The 24,398-nt window shown below is 44.7% G+C and overlaps 2 protein-coding genes across 12 annotated transcripts in view; both read right to left on the reverse strand.

Annotated features, from left to right (window-relative positions):
- The window catches only part of LOC112454384, a 120,113-nt gene that overhangs the window by 53,070 nt on the left and 42,645 nt on the right, over nt 1–24,398 (reverse strand). The gene's annotated exons all lie outside the window — the stretch shown is intronic.
- Nucleotides 11,165–24,126, reverse strand: LOC112454385. 11 transcript variants are annotated; one of them, XM_025015754.1, is made up of 2 exons: nt 24,063–24,126; nt 11,165–11,980 (listed from the first exon to the last, which is right to left on the reverse strand). In XM_025015754.1, exon 2 carries the CDS (start codon nt 11,568–11,570, stop codon nt 11,253–11,255), a length of 318 nt encoding a protein of 105 aa, XP_024871522.1. In that variant the 5' UTR covers nt 11,571–11,980; nt 24,063–24,126; the 3' UTR covers nt 11,165–11,252. The 11 variants fall into 11 exon arrangements, with proteins under 11 accessions (XP_024871522.1, XP_024871521.1, XP_024871520.1 ...); XM_025015753.1 differs by lacking the exon at nt 24,063–24,126 and adding an exon at nt 23,234–24,049; XM_025015752.1 differs by lacking the exon at nt 24,063–24,126 and adding an exon at nt 23,234–24,049 and having other exon boundaries at nt 11,165–12,027.

A 24,398-nucleotide genomic window follows, 5' to 3' on the forward strand; every position in this document is an offset into this window, starting at 1 on the left:
TCTCTCAAGAAATGTTATTCATAATGTACGATATAATGTAAAAGGCCACACAATGGACTCGTTCAATTAATACGACAGACGCAGAAACATTTTGTGGGAATTGTACTTGACGAAACGGTAAATAATAATTTACGGTCAGTAAATTGAGTAAAAACCAGAAGCACTGTAACGTATAATTTGCCGCGGATTGCATTATTATTTTGGAAATATCAAAGTTACTTGCTACAAGCAGCTGTGTTAGTGATGAATTCTATCGAGAATGGTTTGCAAGGCTTTTAAGCGGCCAAGCAGTATTGAAAAAGGTATACAGATATTTACCAAAATGTCTTGCAGGGAGACCGGCATCACGGAGCACGTTGACATATCCACCGGACAAGAATGCTCTCCTTCTCGATACCCGGTGCCCGATCTCTGCGCCTGTCACGCGTTAGAGAGCGAAATGTTGATTTACGATATCAACGATATCAAAAGCCAGCTTCGAAAAGGATACAACCGGCGCGAATTTCATTCGGCCGGAGCAATTTCTCGGGCCGGCGAAGCAATTTCTCGCGCGAGCGATTAATCTCCTCAGGGAACCTTCTTAGCAAGGAAAAATCCTCGCCCGGTAAAACACGGCACAGGTATAAATCGAGAAGCCGATATGATATATTCTGTTACACCGTATCAGCGGAATCGAAGCCGCGCGTGGATTAGAAAAATCGCGATTGTAATAAACGAGCGAAATCCCCGCTCATTGTCAGCACACAAAACGATGGCAGCCGATACACGCCGAATAGATTAAAATCAATCGCGAAATTCCGCTTTCCATTGCTACGCGGATTGTCCGAAAATCGAGACGAAAGCGAAAGACACTTCCGAGGCACGCATATCCTTTCTCGATACACTTCGCGCCCACACACGCGAGAGTTCTCTCACTGTCGCCGAGAGCCGAGTCTTACGTGTGGAAGCAAAAAAAAAGTAAAAAAGAAACGAAAACTACAACGAGAGAAGTCAATGGATCAGTTTGACTTACGAACGGCGACGGCAGACAGCGTTTGCAGCATTCAATCAACGAAAACAGAACCTCAGGCATGGGAGCTGCTCTGAGCGGGTTTTAATTAGAGGACCGACTGACTCCTCGGCCTTTCTCAGCGCGCGACACGCGGCTCGAGGGATGCGTGTGTGGTCCCTTCGCGATATGCCCCTTCTGTCGCGGAGACGGAACGCACGAGGAGGAACCGGACTCGTCTCGCCATCGAAGGAAGGTCGACTCGGTACTGATGCGCCTGGATTCCGCCGAAGACTCTCCCCCGGCGCGTATATTAAATAAAGGCAGACGCGACGGGGCATTGTGTGTAGCCTCGCCGGTCCCCCCCCACCGTAATCCAATATCGCGGCATCAGGTAATCTGCGAACCGTCGACGATACACGGAGAAAATGAGGCGGGCGTGTATCGCGCGCGCGACGAAATGATGGAGATCCATTATCTCCCCGAGTTACTATTTTTTAATCTCGTCCCATGCTGCCGTGTTTTAATTTTCTCTCCCTGCATCTCGGCAAAAGCATTAAATTCGCGCGCGAGAATATCAGGGGTTATTCTTACGAGCGATGCATTTTTAGACGACGCGTTTTAAACCTTTTTTTTTTAACCCTTCTTTTGTTCTCACAACAGAATATGACGTATGAGCGTGACGGTTCGAGTTGCGTTTTCGAATTAAAAATAACAAGCGCAGATTTATATAGCCAACGAAATATTAATAAACGCGACGGACATAATTTTAATAAAGTAAATGACGGTCCCCGAGAGAGGAAGCACGGAAAGGGAGCTGGGTATGATTTTTCATCTCACAACATCTCTCTCGTCCGAGGAATATAATTCTCCGTCTTTGGTCATAAAATACGGGCGCCTATTTTCACGTGTAGCACGGATAAAAATAGACAAAAATGCCGCTTCTCGTGAGGCAACCAGTTTGAAATTAGAAACTGCCGTTGAATCTTTTTCTTGCGGTTGGTTTTCGTCGCGCAACTTTGTCACACGGAAGCGAAAGAGAGCGAGGGATATTCACGCCGCGATATATATCGAAGCGGCCAGTAATGCTGGCTCGACGCCAGGATAAAACGGACGGGCAACACGGGACGAATCTAGGCGGAATCCTTCGGAATCGCAGGGTAGAGGCGATTTAGATCGGGAAATTAAATGTGGAGGCCGGTTACCCGAAATACGCTGGCCGTTCTCACCTTCTTGAAGCCGTGAAACGAGAATGCACCGACGTTCATCCGCATTTTAACGATCCTTCACTTTTGCCTCGAAGGTTTTCCGATCCTCCATGAATGACGAAGAACAGGATGCTTGTCTGCCGCTCTTTTGACCTCTCGTGCGAACGGATAGATCGATCGATCAATAATGATTTTTATACCTGAAGGTCTTTAACTCCGAAATTCTTGGCTGCAAACGGCCTCGTTCGAAAAAGAGATTGAGCGATGGGCCAAATCAATATTTTCTTTTCTAATTTGGATTCAATTAAAAAACGTGGCATCATATACGATTTTATATAGAATATTATTAAATTCTAATTTTTTATGTTATTTTTCAATTGCTTTTAACTTGGAAACTAAATTTCTGACATCTTTGTCAAGAAAATCAATTATATACCTCGATCCAGGCACGAACTAATTTACTATACTATAACTTGACGGAAATTTGCAGGTAAGACGTCACAGAAGTTCCCCTCGCAAAGATCTTAATCTCACGTCGCGAAACACCGAACTCTTCCGGCTCTAACACTATTCGAGAGACACTGAACTGGACGATACCGACGCGAGACGAGAACCAAGAGTGGTCGACCGGTTCCTCGGCATCCGGTCGGATGATGAGGGAAGAGCGCCACCGCGCCGATCGATTTTCGTGGGGCGTACCGCGAGGGTCTTCCGAGACGTCTTTCGGGTAGGATGGTCGGCCAGCCACTGATCGAGATGCGTGCAGGTCCGAATACAAGCGAGCGTGATCGTAACGCGTGAGCGTGTGCATCGGGCGCGAGCGAGCGAGCGGGTACGTGCTGAAATGCGCTTTTCATCACGCTTCTCATCTCCAGCGAGTACGTGGATATTTCTAATTAAATCGCTACTAAAATGCCATATTTGTCGTCGCGGTCTTCCTCTTTTTCACGTTGTTTTTGTTAAAGTGTATATGTTAAAGGTCCTCGATAGACCCGAGGACCTTTAACCTTCCAATTAGTCGCCAACGCAACTCGTTAATACACTCTGGATAAATTTCCAGACCACACGCGCAAATATCATTTATTTTATAATTAATTGCCTAGAATATATAATATATTTATAAAGCAACGAAGGGTAGACTTAAAAATTCCATTTTTAAGACGACGATTCTTGGGATTCTGCTGAAGAAGGAAATCTTGATCGCCGCTTCTCCATTAAACAGGATAATGATGTTTGCGCGCGGGAGTAAGTGTACGTATTTAAACGGTATGACGAATTTAAATGGAAGTCAACGAAGAACGTCCGAAACTCACTGCCCGCGCGTAGAGGCCGCGGCCGTATATCTTCCATCTGCAATAAAGCGCTCAGGAAGAGCATCGTTCAAGAACGCCCGCGCGACTTAATAATAATACACGAATGCAACGCCGCGTTGAACTTCAACTTTTGTACGAGGAAACGCACGGTTAAGAACGCCGGATTATTCTCAATACATTCACCGCGTCAAGCGCGCTCTCTTTTGAAAGCTCGTTTCCAAAGACTGTAAAACTCTGCGGAGGCAAACTGTGAGGATGATTAACTGCGAAAATTTTAAATTTAATATACATAAATAAGGCTGTCGCCACAAAATGAATCTTCCTTTTTTTAATTATTCACCCCAGCAGGTAATTAAATCCCGTATGCATTCCCTCGCCCTTCCACCAGCAACACCGTCGATCTCCGCGGTTCTTGCCCTATTATTAGATTCCCGTATGAATGTACTCACCGTGGTGCGTACAACAATGAGGAGAGGATTACCGTGTGTGTGTTGCACGTGCGCGGGATAAAAGTGGCTCGTTAGCACGCGTGCTTTAACCCCCGGCATAGGGGAAAGATCATCGTTCCTCCACCAATAAATTATCGTTTCTGTAACAGTGACGGATCGATACGTCCGCGATTCACATGGTCGACGATTCGTCGTGCCTATGTTGCACGGAGAAATAATAGTACCGCGATAAGTGCTTTCATCGAGATAATAATCAACGCGAGCCCGCAACACGTGTCCGGTCGCGGATATCGGGCTTCGCGAAATCCTGTTTGTCTAATCCCCTTTCTATCACGTTCGCGACAAGCGGGTATGACGGCGACCTCGTCTTCTGCCGGATGTGTCTTTATCATACGCGAGAGATACGATCCGATTGTTCCGCTCGATGATGACACCGCGCCGCGGCCGTCCGTCGCGCTTAGCTAGCGCGACACATTTTACTATGAATCGTCGTAACTTAACCCTTAAGGGGATCCTAAAGCCGTTCGTATTACCGACCAAATTCTATATCTGTCCTTGTATAGACAATGATGATAGACAAGAATAAACATGGTTATAGGTTATAATTTCTTCGAACGTCTCATTTTTATTCCAGGCTTTCAATCTCAATTTCAAAGGTACGTTATTGTTTGTGCACGTCTTCTGAAGGGTGGGAACATTTCGTTTCGTACATATTACTTATACAACTGTTTATATTAGAAAATGAGGTAACAGCATTTTTAATTTTTTTCAATTATTACTAATTATTTTACATTCCCACCCTTCATTAGTACCTATACATTACTCTTGTAAAAGGATTTTGCGATCTATAAAGCCGTTTCAAAATTAGACCTTTGACTGTAGTTGTCGGTAATTGAGTCACTTTAGCATCCCCTTAACCTGCAAACGTTTTTTTAGGACCTTTACGCCGCAAACCTGGGTCCTGACGTTTTTTTTAAGTGTTAAAATCTGCAAAAAATTCATGAAGGTGTTTCGAAGCTTCACTTTGAAATATCAATCATAAAATTATGAACAATTTAATTTTTTCACGTAATTTGTATTCAAAAGTTACAACTACATTTGATTTTCGCCCGGACGAAAACGACCCAGGTTTGCGGGTTAAGGGTTAAGAATCACTCGTAAAAACTCTCGCGCTTTCGTAACTTATCATTGAGGATATTTATATCGCGACACGAGTGTTAAGGAGGTTCTACAGATAATGGATGTATCTAAAAATTGGAAAAAACTTTATGGACGTGTAAATTGAGATGCAAGAAAAGTGCTCGAAAAATTTTAGCATCGGTTTACCGTGTAAAAATTTGCAAAAATGAATTTTGAAATCACAGTTTTTAACATAAACTACATATGGCAGAGGGGCTCTTGGAGACAGGAAACGAGATATTAATTATATAAAGGCGACCCACCAAAGCTCAAAAAACGGAGCTCTTATAGATCTTAATCTAAGCTTTTCAGAAATATCGAGAAAAACAAGGGTTATCGCGTAAAATTTTGTGATATTGGCTATTGAAACAGGCCATATCACAGTTCACGTAGCGTGCTTCGAATAACAAGGGAGATTTGGCAATGTCGCAGCGACTGCACCCGCGCGAAAAGTGTACAGCCAGTACAGCACCACAGTATGACAGCACCTCAAACTTAAGCACCTAACGTTTACGAGCGCTTACGGAGAATACTCGCTCTAGAATTATGTGAAATTGTGAAATAACCGTGGTCATATGAGCAGAACTGTCAAGTTCGCGACGTTACCACATTTTCTTCCATTATAAGCCGCCAGAGTCAAAGGAGCACTTACACGATATTTTTAATTATTCCTCGCTTCGACTAATATGGGTATGATATAAGCTCTAACGTCATCAAAATTCACGAAAATATTTTATGAATACTTAGAACCGATGAATTTGAAGATTTTCTCTTCATCTCTCAACTGACTAGAGAGTATCTGTAGAACCTCCTTAATTTAATTCGAGAACTTAATATTGATGATAATCCACGTACGCGATACAGATCGCTATTATCAGACAATACTTCGATCAATGCTTGTGTTCATGCGCGTTCTACAAGAATTTTCATCCACAGGAGTGAAACGCCATTTGTCTTCCCGCAATTTACGTTGATTGATTCGCATTTCTCGCGCGCCGATTTCGCCGTGCGGATATTAGCGTCAGAATAAATCGCGGCCGCCACTGTACCTAATCCATCATCATCTTCAGCTTCACGTTCGCACGTGACACGAAACGAGCGTTCACCGTTACACGATCTCGCGGCGGCGACCGCAATTTGGGGAGAACTGTACGACTAATCATGACGTAGATACGCCTCGAGCGATTTCGTTAAATTGTCACAAATTTCGTTCCCTATAGATCGCAGATCGTCTGCCACGGGCGCGAAGGATCGAGTGGCGCGCGAAGGATAGCCGTTGCTGCAATTAATATTCATTACGACCTATCTTAACAAGAGACTCGATATCCGATCCGCGCGCTTCGCGAATACGCCGGAAAATTACGAGACGTCTGAAATTAATGGAAGACTCTCGCGCGAAGGCGCCGTCAGTTTTACCGCCCCGTGTTTCTCTCACACACCGAACGCACACCACCGCCAGATAAATATAACCGGTGAGACGGACTTTCGGGCCAAGGTCACGGTGGTTCCGAACTGTCCGGCGTTATACCGGAGGTAATCACACCGTGAAAAATTCTCGCTGCCCAACGGGAATACGCGCGCTAATTATAACAATCAGCCGATCACACGTGACACTTTCCACCGGGCATTTAAGGAGCATACGTTATAATTTTGACGTCGCCGTGTCAATCGATTCGCGCGATCGGTCGCGATTGTCGCCTTCTCTCGTGGTGCTTATCGAAATTGCGATGCGAAATTACGTATTGTGCGTTTGTCTGACGGCCCCGTAGGGTCACGCATACGGCCAACGTGCGTTCACGCGTGCGTCCGTCACGCACATCCTGCAAATTGCAAAACGGCGGATGTAAATATTTTTACCGGCGACTCCGCGCGACTTCGAGGCCCAGCTAATTAGCTTATTTCTTCGAAGTAAGCTACGGGAAGCCGGTCGATTAATTTATTAGAAGCTGCAGGAAGATTGGCTCTGTCAGACTCGCAGCAAAAAAATATTTATATATTCCGCGCCCACGAGAAAAAGCGGAATAAAGTAATGGAGAAGCAGGAAATGTGATTAGCCTCGTGAAAGGAGGTAAAAAGGGACTTTCTTGGAAAAAGAATTCTCATTGTTATCTGTTACTGTCGTATACTAATTTTTCAGCGCGACCGAGATTCACCGTGATCTACTCTAAATAATGAGATGAATAAATGGTCTGTGTGGGATTCCATATTATGCTATCGTAAGAATTAAAATCGATAGGTAATTACAACGATACATTATAGCAACATATTACAAATAATATCGTTGTGTTGTACTTTTGTCGTATCCTTCGATTAGCTCTTCTGCATTTGGAGAATCATTATTGCAATTATGGTATTCGTTTCTATTTGTGATTGCGGTACGCAATTACGCGAATCGACGGCAACTGCGGTGGAACGAGTTAAACACTTTATCGCGGAGAGACAAATCTCATTGTCGGCTTAATGTATCGAATCGCGACTCGACAGTCGTCCGTATGCGTACCGCTCGAAAATCCCTTAGCTTGTTTTCACGAGAACGCGAACACGAAAATGTGTAAATCGACTGATTCCCGATTGTGCGGTTTCATGTCGTTCGAGTGTGATCGCGGTCGCAACAGAAGCCCAAGCGAGCAAGTTCATCCCTTCGAACAAATGACGCGACGAGCGGACCGAGCCGGCTTAAGTCTTCGATCTGCGTGTAAGCACGTGTATATACGCGCCGATTCTTTTAAGCCTCGTTAAGATCTGACTTAAACTCTAATTGAAAGTCTGACCCTGGCGACAGTCGGCGGGCTTTTTCCTTGCTGCGCAAAGAGAAAGAGCCTGAGAATCTGTGATCAGACGGGATCAGATGGATGCAAATACAACAAAGATACTCAAGCTCGAACTACATATAAAAAAAAATTAATGATACACGACGGAATTCGCAAATACGACTCATGCACGCTCGTTATCTCGAAAGTGCGATTTAGCTCGTTGCGTAAAACAGCGAACAATTACAATTTCAACCGTTGCGCGGGATAACCATAAATCCGACTATAAAGTTATCTGCGGAAAGATTTATGGCTATTTCTCTAACATATTGTATGTTACGGGCAAGGTAAAATAAAAGATCGCAAGTGTATATATACATGCACACAGGTACACACGTGTACATGTATATCGCCGCGAGATATTCGGAGCGCGACGGAGACCGGCGTCCTAGTTACGTGGCCCAACATTATCGATCTGCCCATCCGGTACATATGCCGAACCTCATCGTTGACGGAGCCCCCGGCGTGTGACTCAGGGGAGGATATGCTACGTACGTGTATATACGCAGAAACCTGCCTCCCATATGTGCATATGTATATACACACGCGAGATGCGCTCGCAGCATTTCCTCCCACTCGAGAATTCAATACCAGCGCCTGCGAGCCGCTCGATAGCTCTGGATACCGGACGATTGTGTTTCGAGAGGGAAAAGTCTCGCGCTCTCTTCTACGAAGCTAACGAAGGGTAGCTCTCGACGTGCACGATTTACATGTTGCGTGCAGTCGGAACGAAACGTAGGGTACAACAAAAACGAATGTACGCACATCGTTAAACGCGCGCTGCGTCGCCGATTATGCGAATTGTGAAAATTAATGCAGCGATGCAGACATTGGATGCAACGAGGTTTATTTTGTCAATTCGGTATGTCAGTTCTTGGCGGAAACCTCGGGAAGATGAAATATAATCGTAACGCTGCCAGATTGTGGGACGACAAACGCATCTCAAACGAAGTTGACGTTATCCAAACTCGGGGAACAGCAATTACCTAAATGAGACACATTAGCGAACTGCGATGTGCCAGTTATATCATTTGGTACGGAATTTGCGTGGCGTCGCGCATCTTCGTCGTCTCGTGGTCCCGCACACGCGTCTATTAACGTCGGTCGCCGCGGCCGCGGGCGATGGTCTGAAGTAGACAAGTGGCTCGCGATAGGCCTATTATGTCCCGCTTAAGTGCAGCTGCGAGTACACGTCCGCCAAGGTGTATACACACACACGCGTATACACACTCGAGATCACGATATACGCACATCCACATGTGGACGCGCATCTTCGCGCGAGACATCAATTCACCCTGGACGAACCCGCCTGGATCGACCCTCTTCACGAAGGTGCAATTACAGTGGATCCTTCGTACTTTGTCACGAATGCGAGTCACCCAGCAGCACAAAGCAGTTATTATCGGAATGAACAAACTAACATAATTAAGACAATTTTTCTGAATTTGTTGCGCAAACGTGAATAGACATTAAAAAAAAAACTCACGTAAAAACTTACGCGCGATTTATGTGATGGTTTAATAACGTTTCCCTTTTCTCTCTCTCTCTCTCTCTCTCTCTCTTTCTTTCATTTTTCTCTCTATTACGAGTGCAATTTCTCTCATTTCGTATGCATGTTCCTTTTTCGGCTCGCGGTCCTCAGAAAATGTGTTTGTCTCGCGTGTAGGCGCAGGTCGACAAAAACCCCGTTAAAAAATTAACATGCTAATCTACCGCCCGTAGGCGTACGAGGGACCAAGTTAACGCGCGGTCGATTGCTCTTGCGAGCTCGTTAATTATCTCCCTGCAAAACTACCGCTAGGAAAATAAAGTGGCTGGTGCGAACGGACAACTCCTTCGGCCAGACACGAGAGACGCCCGGTATATATACCGTATGCGTTCCGTCACGGAACGCGCCCGTATCCTCATGTATTACGGAGCTAACGTGTGCGGAGCCAGAGAACAGAACGCCAGCCAGAGCGTGTCGCATTGTCCGCTGACTCGGTGATACACATTCGTCACTGTGAGGAACCGTTGCGCGAGAAAAATTCATAGAGGAAACGCACGGCTCGCTGCATGAGCATGGAACGCACAATGGGTATGCTCAATGGATAAAGAGCGTCCGATACAGTAACGAACAGGCCATGCGGAATACTTAATTCGTAATAACGCTACCGCGAAACAAAAAACAGCAATGTTTCTACGTTAATATGACGTGAACGTCTACTTAAATATTAATGTTGATGCGCAATTTAGTCGGTTTTAATCTCGATTTTAATTTCGCTCGAAATATGAGTATACAAATTTAATTTGCAATCTCTCTGCATGCGTGGAGTATCAATTTTAATTAAACTGTAGACTCCGCGTTTTCGGACGGCCACAGAGCACGTGAATTGCCACAATAAAACTTTCGATAATAAAAATATTATACTATTCCCGCATCGCGCGCGCGGATTTCGGATTGACTAAGTGAAAAAATCGAAAACGGCCTTTCGGATTTATTTCGGAGGTGAATTTAATTTCTTCGTTGGACACATGGTTCGCCATTCGCGCTGGAACGTATTATTTATTTCTTTGTACCACGGGAATACGGAGCGTAATGTCTTTTCAAATATGTTCGCGTGTTTTGTAGTGAGAATGCAGTTGAACGAAATGCATTATACAAGTGCCTACGGCGAGTTGAGCTTCTCGAGGGGCCCACAGAAATACGAGTTACTATACGCACGCTTTTCCATCTCTTATTGAATTCTATAAAAGCCCTCGGACGAGTTTCGAATTTCATAGAAGGCACGAAACGCTTTTGTACAGCATTTGGATGGTACCTAGCGCGAAATTGTTGCGGGAAAAATATAATTTTTTATTAAAAGAAATATGACGTAGAAAGTTCTTTCTCTCGCGGCGCATTGCTCCACTATTTTTCAATCTGTTAATGTAAAAATCCGATAAATCTTTTAACAAAAGATATATCAAAAAGTCAACTTTTCTTATTCATCATATTCATATTAAAAATTAATAAGACGAATTCTCGAACTCAGCATGTCGTGTGAAACAATCAAACGACCTTGCGAGTGCAGACAATAGTACGGGGAATCTCTTCGCACGCTCACGACGGCGACGCGACGTCATCATCATCGCCGTCTCTTTGTCCGCGACAATGCGCGCTTAACGCGACGACTTACCACATGTGCTCTGTGATGCTGATGGTGCATAGTGTGATGATGATGGTGTCTCTTCTCCTTGGCGTGATGCTTGGCATGGTGCTTGCTGCCTCGATGCGGCGGATAAGTGTGGTAAATCATGTTGACGCCGTAGCAAGGTGGCTGGCGTCACCTGACCTCGACGATCCCGCACTTGGAGACACCCATCTGCTGGCCGCTGCCCTGATGATGGCCCTGATGACTCGTTGTCAGGTTGGCCACGCAGCTTCCTGGCGTCTTCCTCGACACCGACGTCGTCGTCTCGGCCGACGACTTCTCGTCGTCGTTCCGCGTTAGATCTTCCAAAGTCATATCGCCCTCGTCGTCAATATTTACGGTGAAGGCGACGCGATGATGGGGCATCAATTTTACGGTGGTGCCGATCGGCGTCACCGTGGTGGCCGGATCGAGCTTCACCAAGGCGGCTTGTAGCTCTAGAGCGTCCATCTTCGCGAGAACACCAGACGCTCTTCTCTACTAATTTCGCCGAATTAGTTATCTCGTTATCGCCCGTTCTTCGTTATCGATCGTCTCTAGAATAGTCTTGGTGAGAAGTTCACTAAGGTAACATTTCAACGATTTCTCTGGTTTTTGTAGGACAAACCGAAAGCTCCATTTGGAGTAATTGGTCCAATGAAAATTGACTGACGAGATATTTCTATCTCGCCATCGAAATCTCACGTCTTCCTCGACGAGTCAGAGTACCTTCCTCGGAGTTTCACTCGAGGACGTCGCGAATAATTTTGATCCGTCGAGATTCTTCGTATCGCATCGAACCATCACACACGAATGTTCGTCGCTTTCGCGCGATGAAGAAGGCCGCCGATCGCGTCTTGCGCACTCAAAGATATTTCGAGCTATGCAATAATAATTTATTGAAATTTCTGCAGTTCTCATGAATTACCTGCACATTTTGGGGCTTATCTTAAAGTTTTGCCTCAACATAACTTAACGGAAGAAAATTATTCAAAGAAAAGGTCTCTTTTTCAGAACCACAAAATATTCTGGAACATATTGTCAAGATTTATGAACGAAGAACATCAAATCATCGATGCGAAATGCGGAGTTTTCGCGATTGACTCGATCGTGTGTTGATCACGCACGCACGTCCGCCCTTACGTACTAATTTTCGCATAACATCGACCTAATTGCACCTGCGATATTTTTCTCGCGACAGGATCGTTGCAGAGGAAACGACGGTTTTCTGTAGGAAGTGAAAACGACGTTAGACGTCATATATTGATGAGGGCAGCTACGCGGCCTCCGTCACGGTCATTATCCATGAACCAGGAGGTCGCGTGACCGTCTTCGTTACGTGCTGATAAATGCCGGTTCGTCACATCTACTGCGAGCTACTGTTTGTTTTATTGTACCATCCGTCGCCGCAAAGGATACCACAAATGCGAATTTGCGGCTAGTATGCCATTAAATACTCTAAATACTACAATTCACAAGCAGATTTGTTGGTAACCCACCAATAAAAAAATAGATTGCAAAAAAATTAATTCATAATTGCACCTTTTAGATAGTTAGATTCTTCTTTAAAGAAATTCAGAAGCTCGGATACGTTTATACTCTATATTTTCGCAAAACTACTCGATGTATTTGATCCACCCACGCACTAACCTTCTCGGCGGAAATGTTTTACGGACAAGTTCCTGGATTAATACATGAAAGTAAAATGCAAGTTTAAGACTCCTCGGTACTCGATTTGGTCAGCTTCGAAGAGTGACGTCAGTGCCGCGCGAAGTGTCACTGTCGAGACAGGAAAATATGAACTTGTACGTTTCGTTTATCGTTGTCAGTATTATTTTCGTTTTATAAGCCCGTTTGAATATAGATGTTTCTTTATATGCCAAGATACTTCTTTATATGCCAAGCATGAGATTGTTTCTTGAGAGCAAAGTTTGAGATTGTTTCTTGAGATCAAAGTTTGAGATTGAGTTTCAGTTGTAAAAAATATTAATGACGTGCATAGACCAAGTGGAAGGAGAAGGAAGGAGGGAGAGAAAGAGAAGGAAAGAGAGATACGCGTCTCTTACATTATTGAAATTATTAATTGAAATCCTTTCACATCCGATATTAATTCCCACGTTTTGAAAGCCTGGAGGCTTATTTCTTCGCGCGCGTGGGACGCGGCCGATCGATGAAAAAGCTGAAGGGCGAGATAAAGGGGAACGCATCGGGCTTTGTTTGAATCTACAGGATCGCGCGCACGGGGACGGATTTCCTGTTATGAGGCAGCGGCCTCTCATCGTAGCGTGATTCATATTCCCGACGTCTGACGGTGCCCGGCTAGGAGGCAAGGAAATTTGCATATACTGCGTCTAAGAGGTGGACGTCCGTGTATTCGTGTGCCGTTGCTCTTTTTGGGAAAGAGTCGTCTGTAACCCGAGACTCTGAGAGACTCGCGCGTATCAGTGGGTGGACGCTGACCATCTATATGTCGCTGGAAAGAGGACCACACGAGGTGCACAGTATCAAAGGTACAGCGAGATGCAATTTCGGAGCTGGGCTTACGCGTTTCCAAAATCCAAAGCGGAAAAGGTCAAGCGGTCCTTTCCCGAAATATCGGAAATTCAAACAACAAAATATGTATTGTTTTAGAAAACATATATTGCTTTACAAAACAAATTTTCGCAATTTTCTATTTTACCTTTTATTCTTTTTACCGTCTGTTTGATTTTATCTCGATTTAATGGTAGACTCTATAAATTGAAAAGTTGATCATAAAAAATATAGGTAAGATTCGTGGAAAAATGAAACCCCTTTTCAAACGCGATTCGACGTGACAGTTTCGTGGTAGAGCTGGTTCTGGCTGACCAGCGAGCGAGACAGAGGGATGACGGTTCGGCCGGTTAAAAAACCCCAAGAGGGAGAAAGGGAGAGAGAAAAAATCCGCTTGATCGCACTCGTCCATTAAAGCGTTTCGTAAAACCCTTGAAAAATTCACACAAATCTAAGCCGCGGAGAGAATTACGGACGCGCGCTGGCATAAAATCTGCCGCGCTGCGGCGGCGGTTGTCGCTCCGCAGAGGGGGGGGAAAAAAGTTACGCTCATTTTACAGAGCTTTATCTTACTTTATGCACGCGCGCGGCCAAAAGTTGCAGCCGCAGGTATTCGCGGGAGGAATTTCAAGGGCGCTGCCGCCGAGCCAGTCTGGGTCTCGCCTCTCGAAAGGACGGTCAGTGCACCGTCGAGATCCTTTGTGCAAAATCGGGGGCCAGCGGTGCACATCTAAATCACGTTGGCGGAGCATTAAAAGCTATTAGAACGCTAAGACGCCCACGGACCGCCGCGCCGGTCCTTCGATGAGAAAGATCAGCGTCCTGAATCGTGACGCATCTACCTGTCCTCATTGTTTCAACGACAGTACTTTACGCCCGCCATGGCTTCTACGCGACGGGTGACATTATAGTGTATTTAGTTACGATAGATACTGTAAGAAACGGTCGTCCGACCGGTATCGTCGACCGGCTCGTAAAATCGCGGCGATCCCGCAGCGCCCAGTCGCGAACAAAGGACCCGAGAGTCGTACGAATAGGCTTCTTGTTGAGTCTCGCCGAGATTACTTAAAGCTGGTGCTTAATACCACTTTACAGCTAGGATCTGAGTGAGACGACGGTTTTACTGCCGCTGATAAAGTAATGGGTTTAGGTGAGGTCGTACGATAGAATTATCTGCTATTCAAATCTCATCGGAAGAAACTTTTCCGTACCGAGAGTAATTTGCGACGTGAACATTCGCATCACGGCGAATATATTTAAACGTCCGAAATGCTTTGGCAGCGTGCAATCGCGGGAACTTGATCGCGAAGGAGCGGTGACTGGGTATCGTGCGTTTCGCAGAACGGATCTTGAACCGGGCGCTGGACAATGACTCTCGCGGCGTTTAAACCGCCACGACCTCTATATCGTCGTGAGAGGTGAAGAAGACGCGAGGGTCACAATAAGAAGAACAGAAGGAAGAAGAAGAAGAAGAAGAGGAGGTGGAGGAAAAGAAGACGATAAAGAGAAAGAGGAAAAGGAGAAAGAGGCACGGTAGCCTCGTTCGCTCTTCGTAGTTATAATGACAACGTTACTATTCGCCGTAACTACTCGGCGTCAAGCTGCGGATAATTAAAGGGCGTGGAGATTACAGGCGGGTACGCGTGTACTCGCGCAAAAATACCGGAAGTTTACTCCTAGTCTAAGCATCGGTTAGATCATGGCGGAGTCATAGCGGGAGAGGTTGCGCTTAATAGCGGGAAACTGTTTGCCGATATTGCCGGCATTCGATCTTACGTTGCCGTTAATCTCCCGGGGAATGTGAAGACTCATTGCGAGGATACGATCCTCTCCCATTAGAAAATAATCGAATGAAGATTAGTACGATCGTTCGTGCTGTCGTGTATTCGACGACGAGTTAAAAAAATCGCGAGCAACATTAAAAGTTTATAATTACTCCATTCTCGGTATTTTATTCTGCATAACAATCACGTAGAAATTGTGCGAGCCGCAATCAGACCCGCAGTCGCACATTTTCGTGACGTGCACTTTTCACGTTAAAAACAGTGCGTTTATGCGGCGCGAAGAAAAACGTGACGGAGAAAATAAAGGGCGGTGTCATGGAAGCGAGATTACATTGTGGATTTAATTAACGCGGTTTCATTCGTTTTTCAAGCCCCACTAGACCGAGCTATCCCCCCGTAGGGAACGCTCGCCGTACCCTCGTTTCCTGTATACAGAACCGTCTCCGTAATTTCTCGTTAATCAATTAAGTGCAGCGGTATAATGAAGTTTATTAACGGACATCTATATAAAGTGCCAGGCTATTTAAGATGGTATGCCGCGAGATGCAGCCCCGTCACATCTTGGGACTGCTGTACCGCTAAGTTGCTTGCTCGCTCAAGCAATTATGTACAGTGATAATTCGAAGTTATGCGACGTCTCCTTGCTGCCGTATCCTTAATACGTTTCCCAGTACGCCACGCTGCCAGCCGCTCCCACGTTGTGCAACAGTTGAAACATTATGAGCAAAACTTCAAGAAAATACAAATTTGTCGTGTTTGCATTTTGCAACGCGCGGATATTTTCGCGTTAGACCTGCTTTGCGTACACAAGATATTCACCATAAACTTTTAATTAACTCTTCGTGCGATCCGAGAGAACAAATCGAGGCAATCGGTATTCTATTCACGACTCATTGTAATTTCGCGAAATATCGAGTGACTCCATCCCTGTCCTCCGTCGAGGCGGTCCTAAAAAGCCGCGCGCGATCGAATTCGCGTGATGGTAGAGCCAAGAGCCTTCTCAGCTACCGGTACGATCCGCGTATACTCGAACCGAAGCGCAGCTCGATTACGCGATTAATGTTGGCATCGCACGAAACATCGATATTAATAAAGGGAGATGTACACAGGGAGCGACGGTGGTGTATACTTTCTATTAGCCCCGCGGTGTTCACGGTTAAACATGAGTGCAGGGGGAGGGAGAGAGGAGCAAGAAGGTAACCGCCCGTTGTACGATGTGGGTACCCGGGTAACGATGGGTGGAGGTCGCGGCGCTCTCTTCATTTTTTCGTCCCCTTTCCTCTCTCCTTGCGCCCTTTTCCGATACGGCGCGGCAGCGACTTGGCACTTAAGTGGGGTTACGTGATGGGGGTCGCTCGTTATTGCCACCATAATACCAGCCGCCACGTAAGTGCTAAGTGCAAAAGCCGTTGCTGCCGCCGTTGCCGCCGTTGCCGCTGTTGTTGCTGCTGCTGCTGCGGGGTTGCTGCCGCGGTGAGATTAGACCGGTAACAACGATAATCGGGTAATAACGAACTCCATGGGGCCGTACCGTTTCGCTTTTATCCGTCCCGGCTATCTATAAACTACCGCGATTCCTCGTACTTCTATCCCTGCAGCAAGCCTCGCGGCACACCGTTTTAGATGGCGTGCCGGTAACCTTCGGCGCACCCAACAACCCTTTCGCGACCGAGTCTATTTTCACCGAAGGATATGACCCATTTCAGATTTTCTACTTTTCGTGACTGTAAAGTGCGCCAAAAAAAAAACAATCGACTTATTATTCCATTACTCGAAATAATTGTTGCGGCAGTATTGCAAAATATCATGTTCATCAAACGTTATATTCAATTAATTAAGATAATGATCGATAAAATGCATCTACAATGTTTGCTAGACAAATAGCTATTTAAAAGAGCGATAAAACTCATCCGAAAAAAATCAACTATATTCAAGAAAATATTTTTCTCAAAACCTTGAAGAAAAGCGTGGGCGCAATTCGAGCGTCGATAACACTGATAAGATAAGAGACGAGTGGTCTCGAATAAGTGGCGACTGCCCAAGGAGTTCGTACGGAGGAAATCAATGAAACCGGATGAAGAAAACGAGGCAGATATTAGATGGAATTGAAACGGCGTTTGGAAAAATCGTAAACCGCATCCGCGCAATTCAATTCAATCGGCGATTTATGAGCCACGTTTGTAATCGTTGAGAAAATCTATCAGCTATAAATCGATTTTTATTGAATGTATATCGCGTGTTCGACAGCAACAGACATTCAGCGCTTATGTGATAGATATTGTTTATCCAATGATAATGCAGAGCAAAAAGATATCGAATTAAATTGAAGATAACAATATCGAGTTATCGGACAAAGTCATAACACGGTGTAACAGTATACAACTCCTCATCGCGCCGATAATCGCGGTGGAATATAATTCCATAATGCGATTAGAAAACATATGCCCGCGTCCCGGAGAAAGGCTTATTACCGCGCGCTATTTTTTTCTATACGGCTCCGCGGTAAGCGTTCGGAGGAAGTTGGCGAGGCTGTAAACACACTGCAGTTTATCCAGGCGCGAGTTTCACAACCATCGGCGAGCCATTATCGCTCGCGATAACTGCCGCATCCCGATTGCGCGAGACGATTTATCGATTCCCACGAAACGGTTCCAGTCCGCGATTGAGTGACCGAAATGGACTCTCCATGGCCTTGGAGGTATTTTTCGATTTTTTACGACGCGTCTCGCGATGGTTGCGAGGTAGACTGTTCCGACTCTAAAACTTGGGAGTCATTTTCTCGTAGACTCGTCCGTTCTCTCTTTTTATTAACATAACTAGGATGGTCTGAATAAGCTCGATACTTGGAAGCTACTCGCTACTCGCGTAAGTATAATAGAAGAGGAACGATAGAACGTCACGAAACGGCGGAGACAACCTGCACCCATTTGCGGCACGTGAAGGGATTATGGCGGATCCCGTATAAAAGCCCGACGAATTGCGCGCGAGTGCCGCTCGGGTGGAAATTCCCGGACTACATTTTTCACGAATTCCGAGGACCGAGATACTCGGAGACTGTCCATATGTACGATGGGATTAAACAATTTTGTTTCTGGAACTCTAATCCAATTAAAATTCATTAATTACTTATAATACGAAAGAAAAATGAAAAAGAAATAATAATGTATGCGAATATATGGAACAATTGACGCAAGATGTCTAGCTCAAACACGATTCTACGTGAGCAGCGTAGAGACGACCATCGCGTGCACTTTATCGCGTAGACATGTCAAGGAAGGATGGAGATAGAGCCTACGACCGTGGCAGTTTACTTCGCGCGTTGTACATAGAACTTCAATACCGGACGGCGGGCGGCGGCGCGGCGGGTCGGCCTGATTTACATCGCGTAACCTGTGGAGCTCCGATCGGGAAATGGGACCGGGTGAGAAATTGATGTCGCTGCCGTAATGCATATTCCTGACAAACAGTTTTTTCCTCTTCGCTTTCTTTTTTCTTTACACCTAAGCTGTCAGGGTCTCGGTGTGGAGAGTACACCTCTCTGACAACGGATTGTTATTCTTTAGACAAGGTCTTTCTCCGATGCGAAACTGGGTTACGAGGTGAAAATATTTGAGATGCTAAAATGTTTAATTTCTTACTTTTGACCTCACGGCAATGCAACGCGGGCGTTATTTGTCTATTATTATACATGTCGGTCTTTTCTATCGTGCTTTCTCACCTTACCACGAAACTATATTCACGCCTACGCCGATCTCGCACCTAATTCCGTTCCTTTGAGCTTCCGTATCGGGCGCCCGAGCCCGCCTGTTGCGCCCGATTCGCGAGTCACGACCGGATTGATAACCGACCGATCGGCATCGGTGCCCGGACAATAAATCAACCACCAGCCGGGATTTGCTCGAGCATGGCCAATAAACACGCCCGGTTAATGATTTATCACGACGGTGTATCCGAGATGCATGTTTTCGATCGATGTGTTCGTAGATCACTCTCCAATCTATTTCTTTCTCTCTTTTCTACGTAGTCGGGCCCAACAACAAAATGGACAATAATAAAATTAACCAGTCGAGAAACAAAATTAAATTTATCTGTAATTTTAGTATGAAAAGAATTTCTCATACTGAAAGTATTTATAAAAGTTTCACCCTCGCTAAACATTGTTACGAAATTGTTGTCTCCATATTCCGAATTACCGTTCTCATTAAATAGAATCCGAATACAATTTTTTAAAAGCATTTTATTTCAGACATAGCAGACAGTATTCAACTTCGTTGTGTGGCAGGCATTGCAAAGTTTAATCGCATAATATTTCTCTATTAATTTTCTCACGGATATTTAATAACTTATGAAACTTAATTACAAGTGATCCGAAACGCCTGTTCAAACATAACACAATGTAGGGATAGATGATTCACTTTACGCAAGGCAAGGGTTAACGGTTTAATTGTCCCATCGGAACCTTCATCAGTTAAAGAAATGTTTCAAGACCTTACTACACATCCTTTTCCCTATCTGACAAAGATTTGTACATGTATAAACATTTTATCTGTTTTTAAATGTCTTTGAGAAGTCAATCGAACATCATATTAAAATAGAGGAAGTAAGGTAAATGTAACCAATGCCTGAACATGTACCTATGTCTTGACATTTTTGTCATTTTAATCCTTAAATAAGTTATAACGCAAATAAAAAATAAAAAATCAGAGATAAAAATATTCTTCTTGTATTATATTTTTACCTTTGATTTTAATTCGCGTTATACTTATTTAAAAACTAAAATGATAAAAGTGTCCAGACATAGATCTTGAGTATCCCGGCATTGGTATATTTACCTTACGTCTCTTTTCACGTTTCAAAAATTCTCATAGGCGTTCGTAGAACCCGTAGATCCCTGATAACGTGTCTGTAGCGTCTAAACAGATTCTGCATCTGCGGTGCGAACGGATCGCGCTTTCTTTCTCATAATGGGTCCGCTTGAGTCATTCTCGAAGCATTCGTATATATTCGCGCTCGCCACCTGGCCTCTCTATATAGCGGGCGTCACGACCGGGGGCCCCCGGACTTTTACGCGCTCCTCGGGTGTATTTACGAGCGAGCTTGAGCCCGGGCCTACATGGGGAACAAGATTCCGGGTATTAAGTTGTTGCGAGAGCGAGATGCCGACGACGACGCGGGCGATCGATCGATCTCGTCGAGGGCGAAACCCCGACGTCTCGCCAGGCGAAACGTGTCCCATGTCGATTTTACGAGTACGTTCCGTTCCGTTCCGGTATTCATGGAACGATTCCAGAAAATATTGGCGAGAAATTACAGCCCGCGCACCGAGAGTTTATTCACCAAAAGTGCATTTCATTATTTCACGATTCTATCGACTATCTGGATCGCGCATAGAAAATTGCATATAGTGCTAGATATTATTCAGATATTATATTAACCCTAGAGAGTCTTTCTGGGGTAATATGTCACCCCACGCGAAATTCAAATTGCGCCCCTGCTTTAGGAAGGTTAGTTTTCATACCGAGACCCTAACCATAATTCAGTTTAGTCATCCGGCAGTCGACCTCCGTCATTCAGCAAGTGCGTTAGATCCGTGCAGCAGCTGTCAACCGAAAAAGAAAATCGTTTGGGGTGACATATCACCCTCTTTGGCCGTTTACGTTCGACATTTTTCACAGTAAAGTATATTTCAGATTTTTTGTGAAAGTCGATAACGAAAAATTATACACTTTATAGCACTCCCCGGAAAATTCTACCCCTGTTTCATATATAATTGTTTAAGATTCGGTCAATTATTTTATTTTTGATGTTCTTGCACAGCAACTGATTAAAACTTTGTAAAGTTTTTGTGAATTTAATTTTACTGTTTCCATATACTTTTATAACTTTTGACTACCTTTCAAATAAATAATAATCGACAGAATCTGTTTTACTTTCCATTTTTTGCGATTTTTCCCATCCGACAGTTTTTCATCATTTCCTCTACTTCAGATGTTCAAAGAAATATGTTTTTTTTTAAGAAACGAAAAAATCGCTTACATGCCCTTGAAGGTTGTCTATTCGTCTTTCAAAATCCTTGAAAATTATTGGAAATTTTAAAATCGGTGAATTTTATGAAAAACTACAGCATTTTTTATAAAAATAGTCATTTCAGCCCAATTTTTGGTTCTTTTTCTTGTTTTTCGAAATTTTTTTACTGTTTTTTTTTACTACCGCAAATTGATGACTACTATCGTCTTCCCTATTAAACAACAAACAAAATTATCTATTCTAAAGTTTTCTAAGAACATTCTGGAAATATTATACACGCGGTACAAGTTTGGGGTGTTTTTATACCCCGCTTGGCCTTTCACGTATGAGAAAATTCATAAAGACTCTATAGGGTTAAATCAAGAGATACATTTCCCTTAATATTTAATCTTTAATCTATTTACAGCGCTGAAAGCGATCAATTGAATTGCTGGGAAATAGAATTCCGATCGCGCTTTTCGATATTTTATTAACGCGTAAGTCTTCAAATGTAATAATATAATTACTAATTATATTATTGATGATGGCAAAGTTCAATCTGCGACATCGACAGATATTGTATCCAAAGCAATATTAATTAAAGGCCCGTAATCCATCTGTAATTAAATGCGGATTTAAGCGCACGATGCGCACTTAATCGATTTAATTTTTAAAATGGGATTTATATTAGTGCTTTACAAATTTTCACTCTCAACCACGTACGACAAAAGATGCGGATCTTGCACGAACAATTTACTAGCGGTAGTAAATACGGTGATTATAACATAACGATGAAAGGCTTTATGCGGTCGACGGAGTAGATTTTGCAAAGCAAAGAGAGCTGTTTGAAGTATCATATCATATTATGACTCATTAAATCCAACAGATGATAATCTCTTGTTTGTATCTCATCCGAGTCTTACTTTCTGCTTCGTATCAATGCTTGTGCCAACTTTCCTAAAGGATGTGGAACAGTTATTCTCCTTATTCTTTTCTTGCCCTTTAAAATTTAATTTACATTCGACGTTAAATTAAAATAAAATGAATTTAATAAATTGATATTCATGTCAACTAAATATACTGAAATGTAGTCGCATTGATTTTTTCTGGCCGCCAAACGAGGCCAACGGTGATTGTTCTGAACGTGTTGCGAACCGTCGGTCATGACTGCGACGTGATCGCTATGGACGTTGTGTGGATTGTTAGTAGATCGTCGCGGATTGTCGACCACGCGAGTCTCCCACACGCGATCGCACGTGCAATCGGGCCGATGCATGCAAAACCGCGTGCATATATTTCCGGAAAAATATTTCCGAAGTCGGAAAACTATTCGGATATCGATGACAGGGCGATTACGATAATAAAACGATAATCCTTTAATCTGTTATAAGCAATATCAGTGGAAAAGTTATTTCATTAACCGAGGATAATTCGACGTAATCATCGTAATCGGCGCATCGATTATTCGCGAGTCGAATTACGAGTCGTTCAAATCTTGTTGCCGTGTAATAATGCGGTTTCTCAATAATGAGTACCTATAGTTCCAGAACTAATTTGCAGCTACTAGGTCATTCAAGAGACGTATGCCGTTTGACTACAAAGCGGCACACGCCTCTTGGACAATTTAATCAGTCAAACGTGGTCTGTCGCCAAGTGGGATGAGGCATTGTATGTGAATTTCTACGAACGTATTTGCAAATATACATACACAAGCGTATATACGATCAACTCTCAAACTTGTTTTCAATTTTTATTTTACGATAACGTACTTTTTATCATATATTTAACCAAAACTAAATAATTTCTTCTCACGTTTTAAAAAGCTTTTATCGGCGTGTGATTCGCACGAGCAAACTAAAACGGGCCCATTCGGTGCGGGAACTGACTCGGCGAACTCGATTACCGAGCCGATTCGCGCGTTACGCACTTTCTCCCGTCTTCAGCCTCGTCTTCGACGATAAAATGGTAATAAAACGGACAATGGGGAGGAAGGAAAAAAAACCGCGCACGAAGGGGCCTGGTAAATGGTTTCGCACTCGCGCTTTATGCACTTTCCCGCCGGCGATGGGTTCTCGCGAGGCCGTGTCGCGAGTGCCAATCGTAAATCGAGGCAGTAAAGTCCGGGGTCAGTCTGTGTGAAATTTGCTCGGTGATATTCTCGTTTGTTGTCCTTCTTTTCTGTTTAATAACTTTCGCGGAAAGTAAAGGCAAATTTCATTAACCACACAACTATAACGATGCTGCTGCAACAACCGGCCCGTCGAGCGGGACCGAAACAACCGTGTCGTCGACCGATCCGCACACTCGCGCACTTTTGCCGCTCGACTTTCTCCAATTCCCCAAGTCGACAACTTCCCCCGAAACTTCTTTCTACCACACGCGCGCGTGAACACGTTTCGAGGGCTCCGGACAATTGCACGACAATTGCACGCACCGATGAACGACGGAAAAGCGGGCTGACTCCCTCGTATAAGGATAACGCGACGAGAGCGCGCGACACCACGACAGTAACGACGATCGTGACAGCGGCGATGACGACAGCGACGGCGAAGACACGTTCGCGAATCCCGATCGGAGAGCACGACGACTCCGACGCGCGCTGGACCACCACCCTCAGAGCGCCTGCGATTCTACAACTCACCCTCCGTCTCCCGTTCGCTCGCTCGCTCACTCGATCACTCACTCACTCGCACGCTCGGTCCGGCGTTATACGCCGACGAACCACCCTTGCCGGGCCTCCCTTCCCGCACCCCGCGCCTTCCACCACCCGGCTGGAACGAGGGAGTTCGCTGGGGTGGGATCAATATGAGTTGGGCGAACGCGGGAAATTCGCGCGCAGGTCCTTCTCCACCCTCGACGCGGATACACACACCAGCCTCCCCTTCTCCCCCAACCCTTCATGTGTCCTCTACCCGCGCGCCTTCCTCGTCTATCCTACCCACCTACATCCGCGCCCACCACGTTCCTTTTTTTGTCC

Source organism: Temnothorax curvispinosus, unplaced genomic scaffold, assembly GCF_003070985.1.
Source record: "Temnothorax curvispinosus isolate PA1 unplaced genomic scaffold, ASM307098v1 QBEX01005011.1, whole genome shotgun sequence".
In the NCBI taxonomy this organism is placed as follows: Eukaryota; Metazoa; Arthropoda; class Insecta; order Hymenoptera; family Formicidae; genus Temnothorax; species Temnothorax curvispinosus.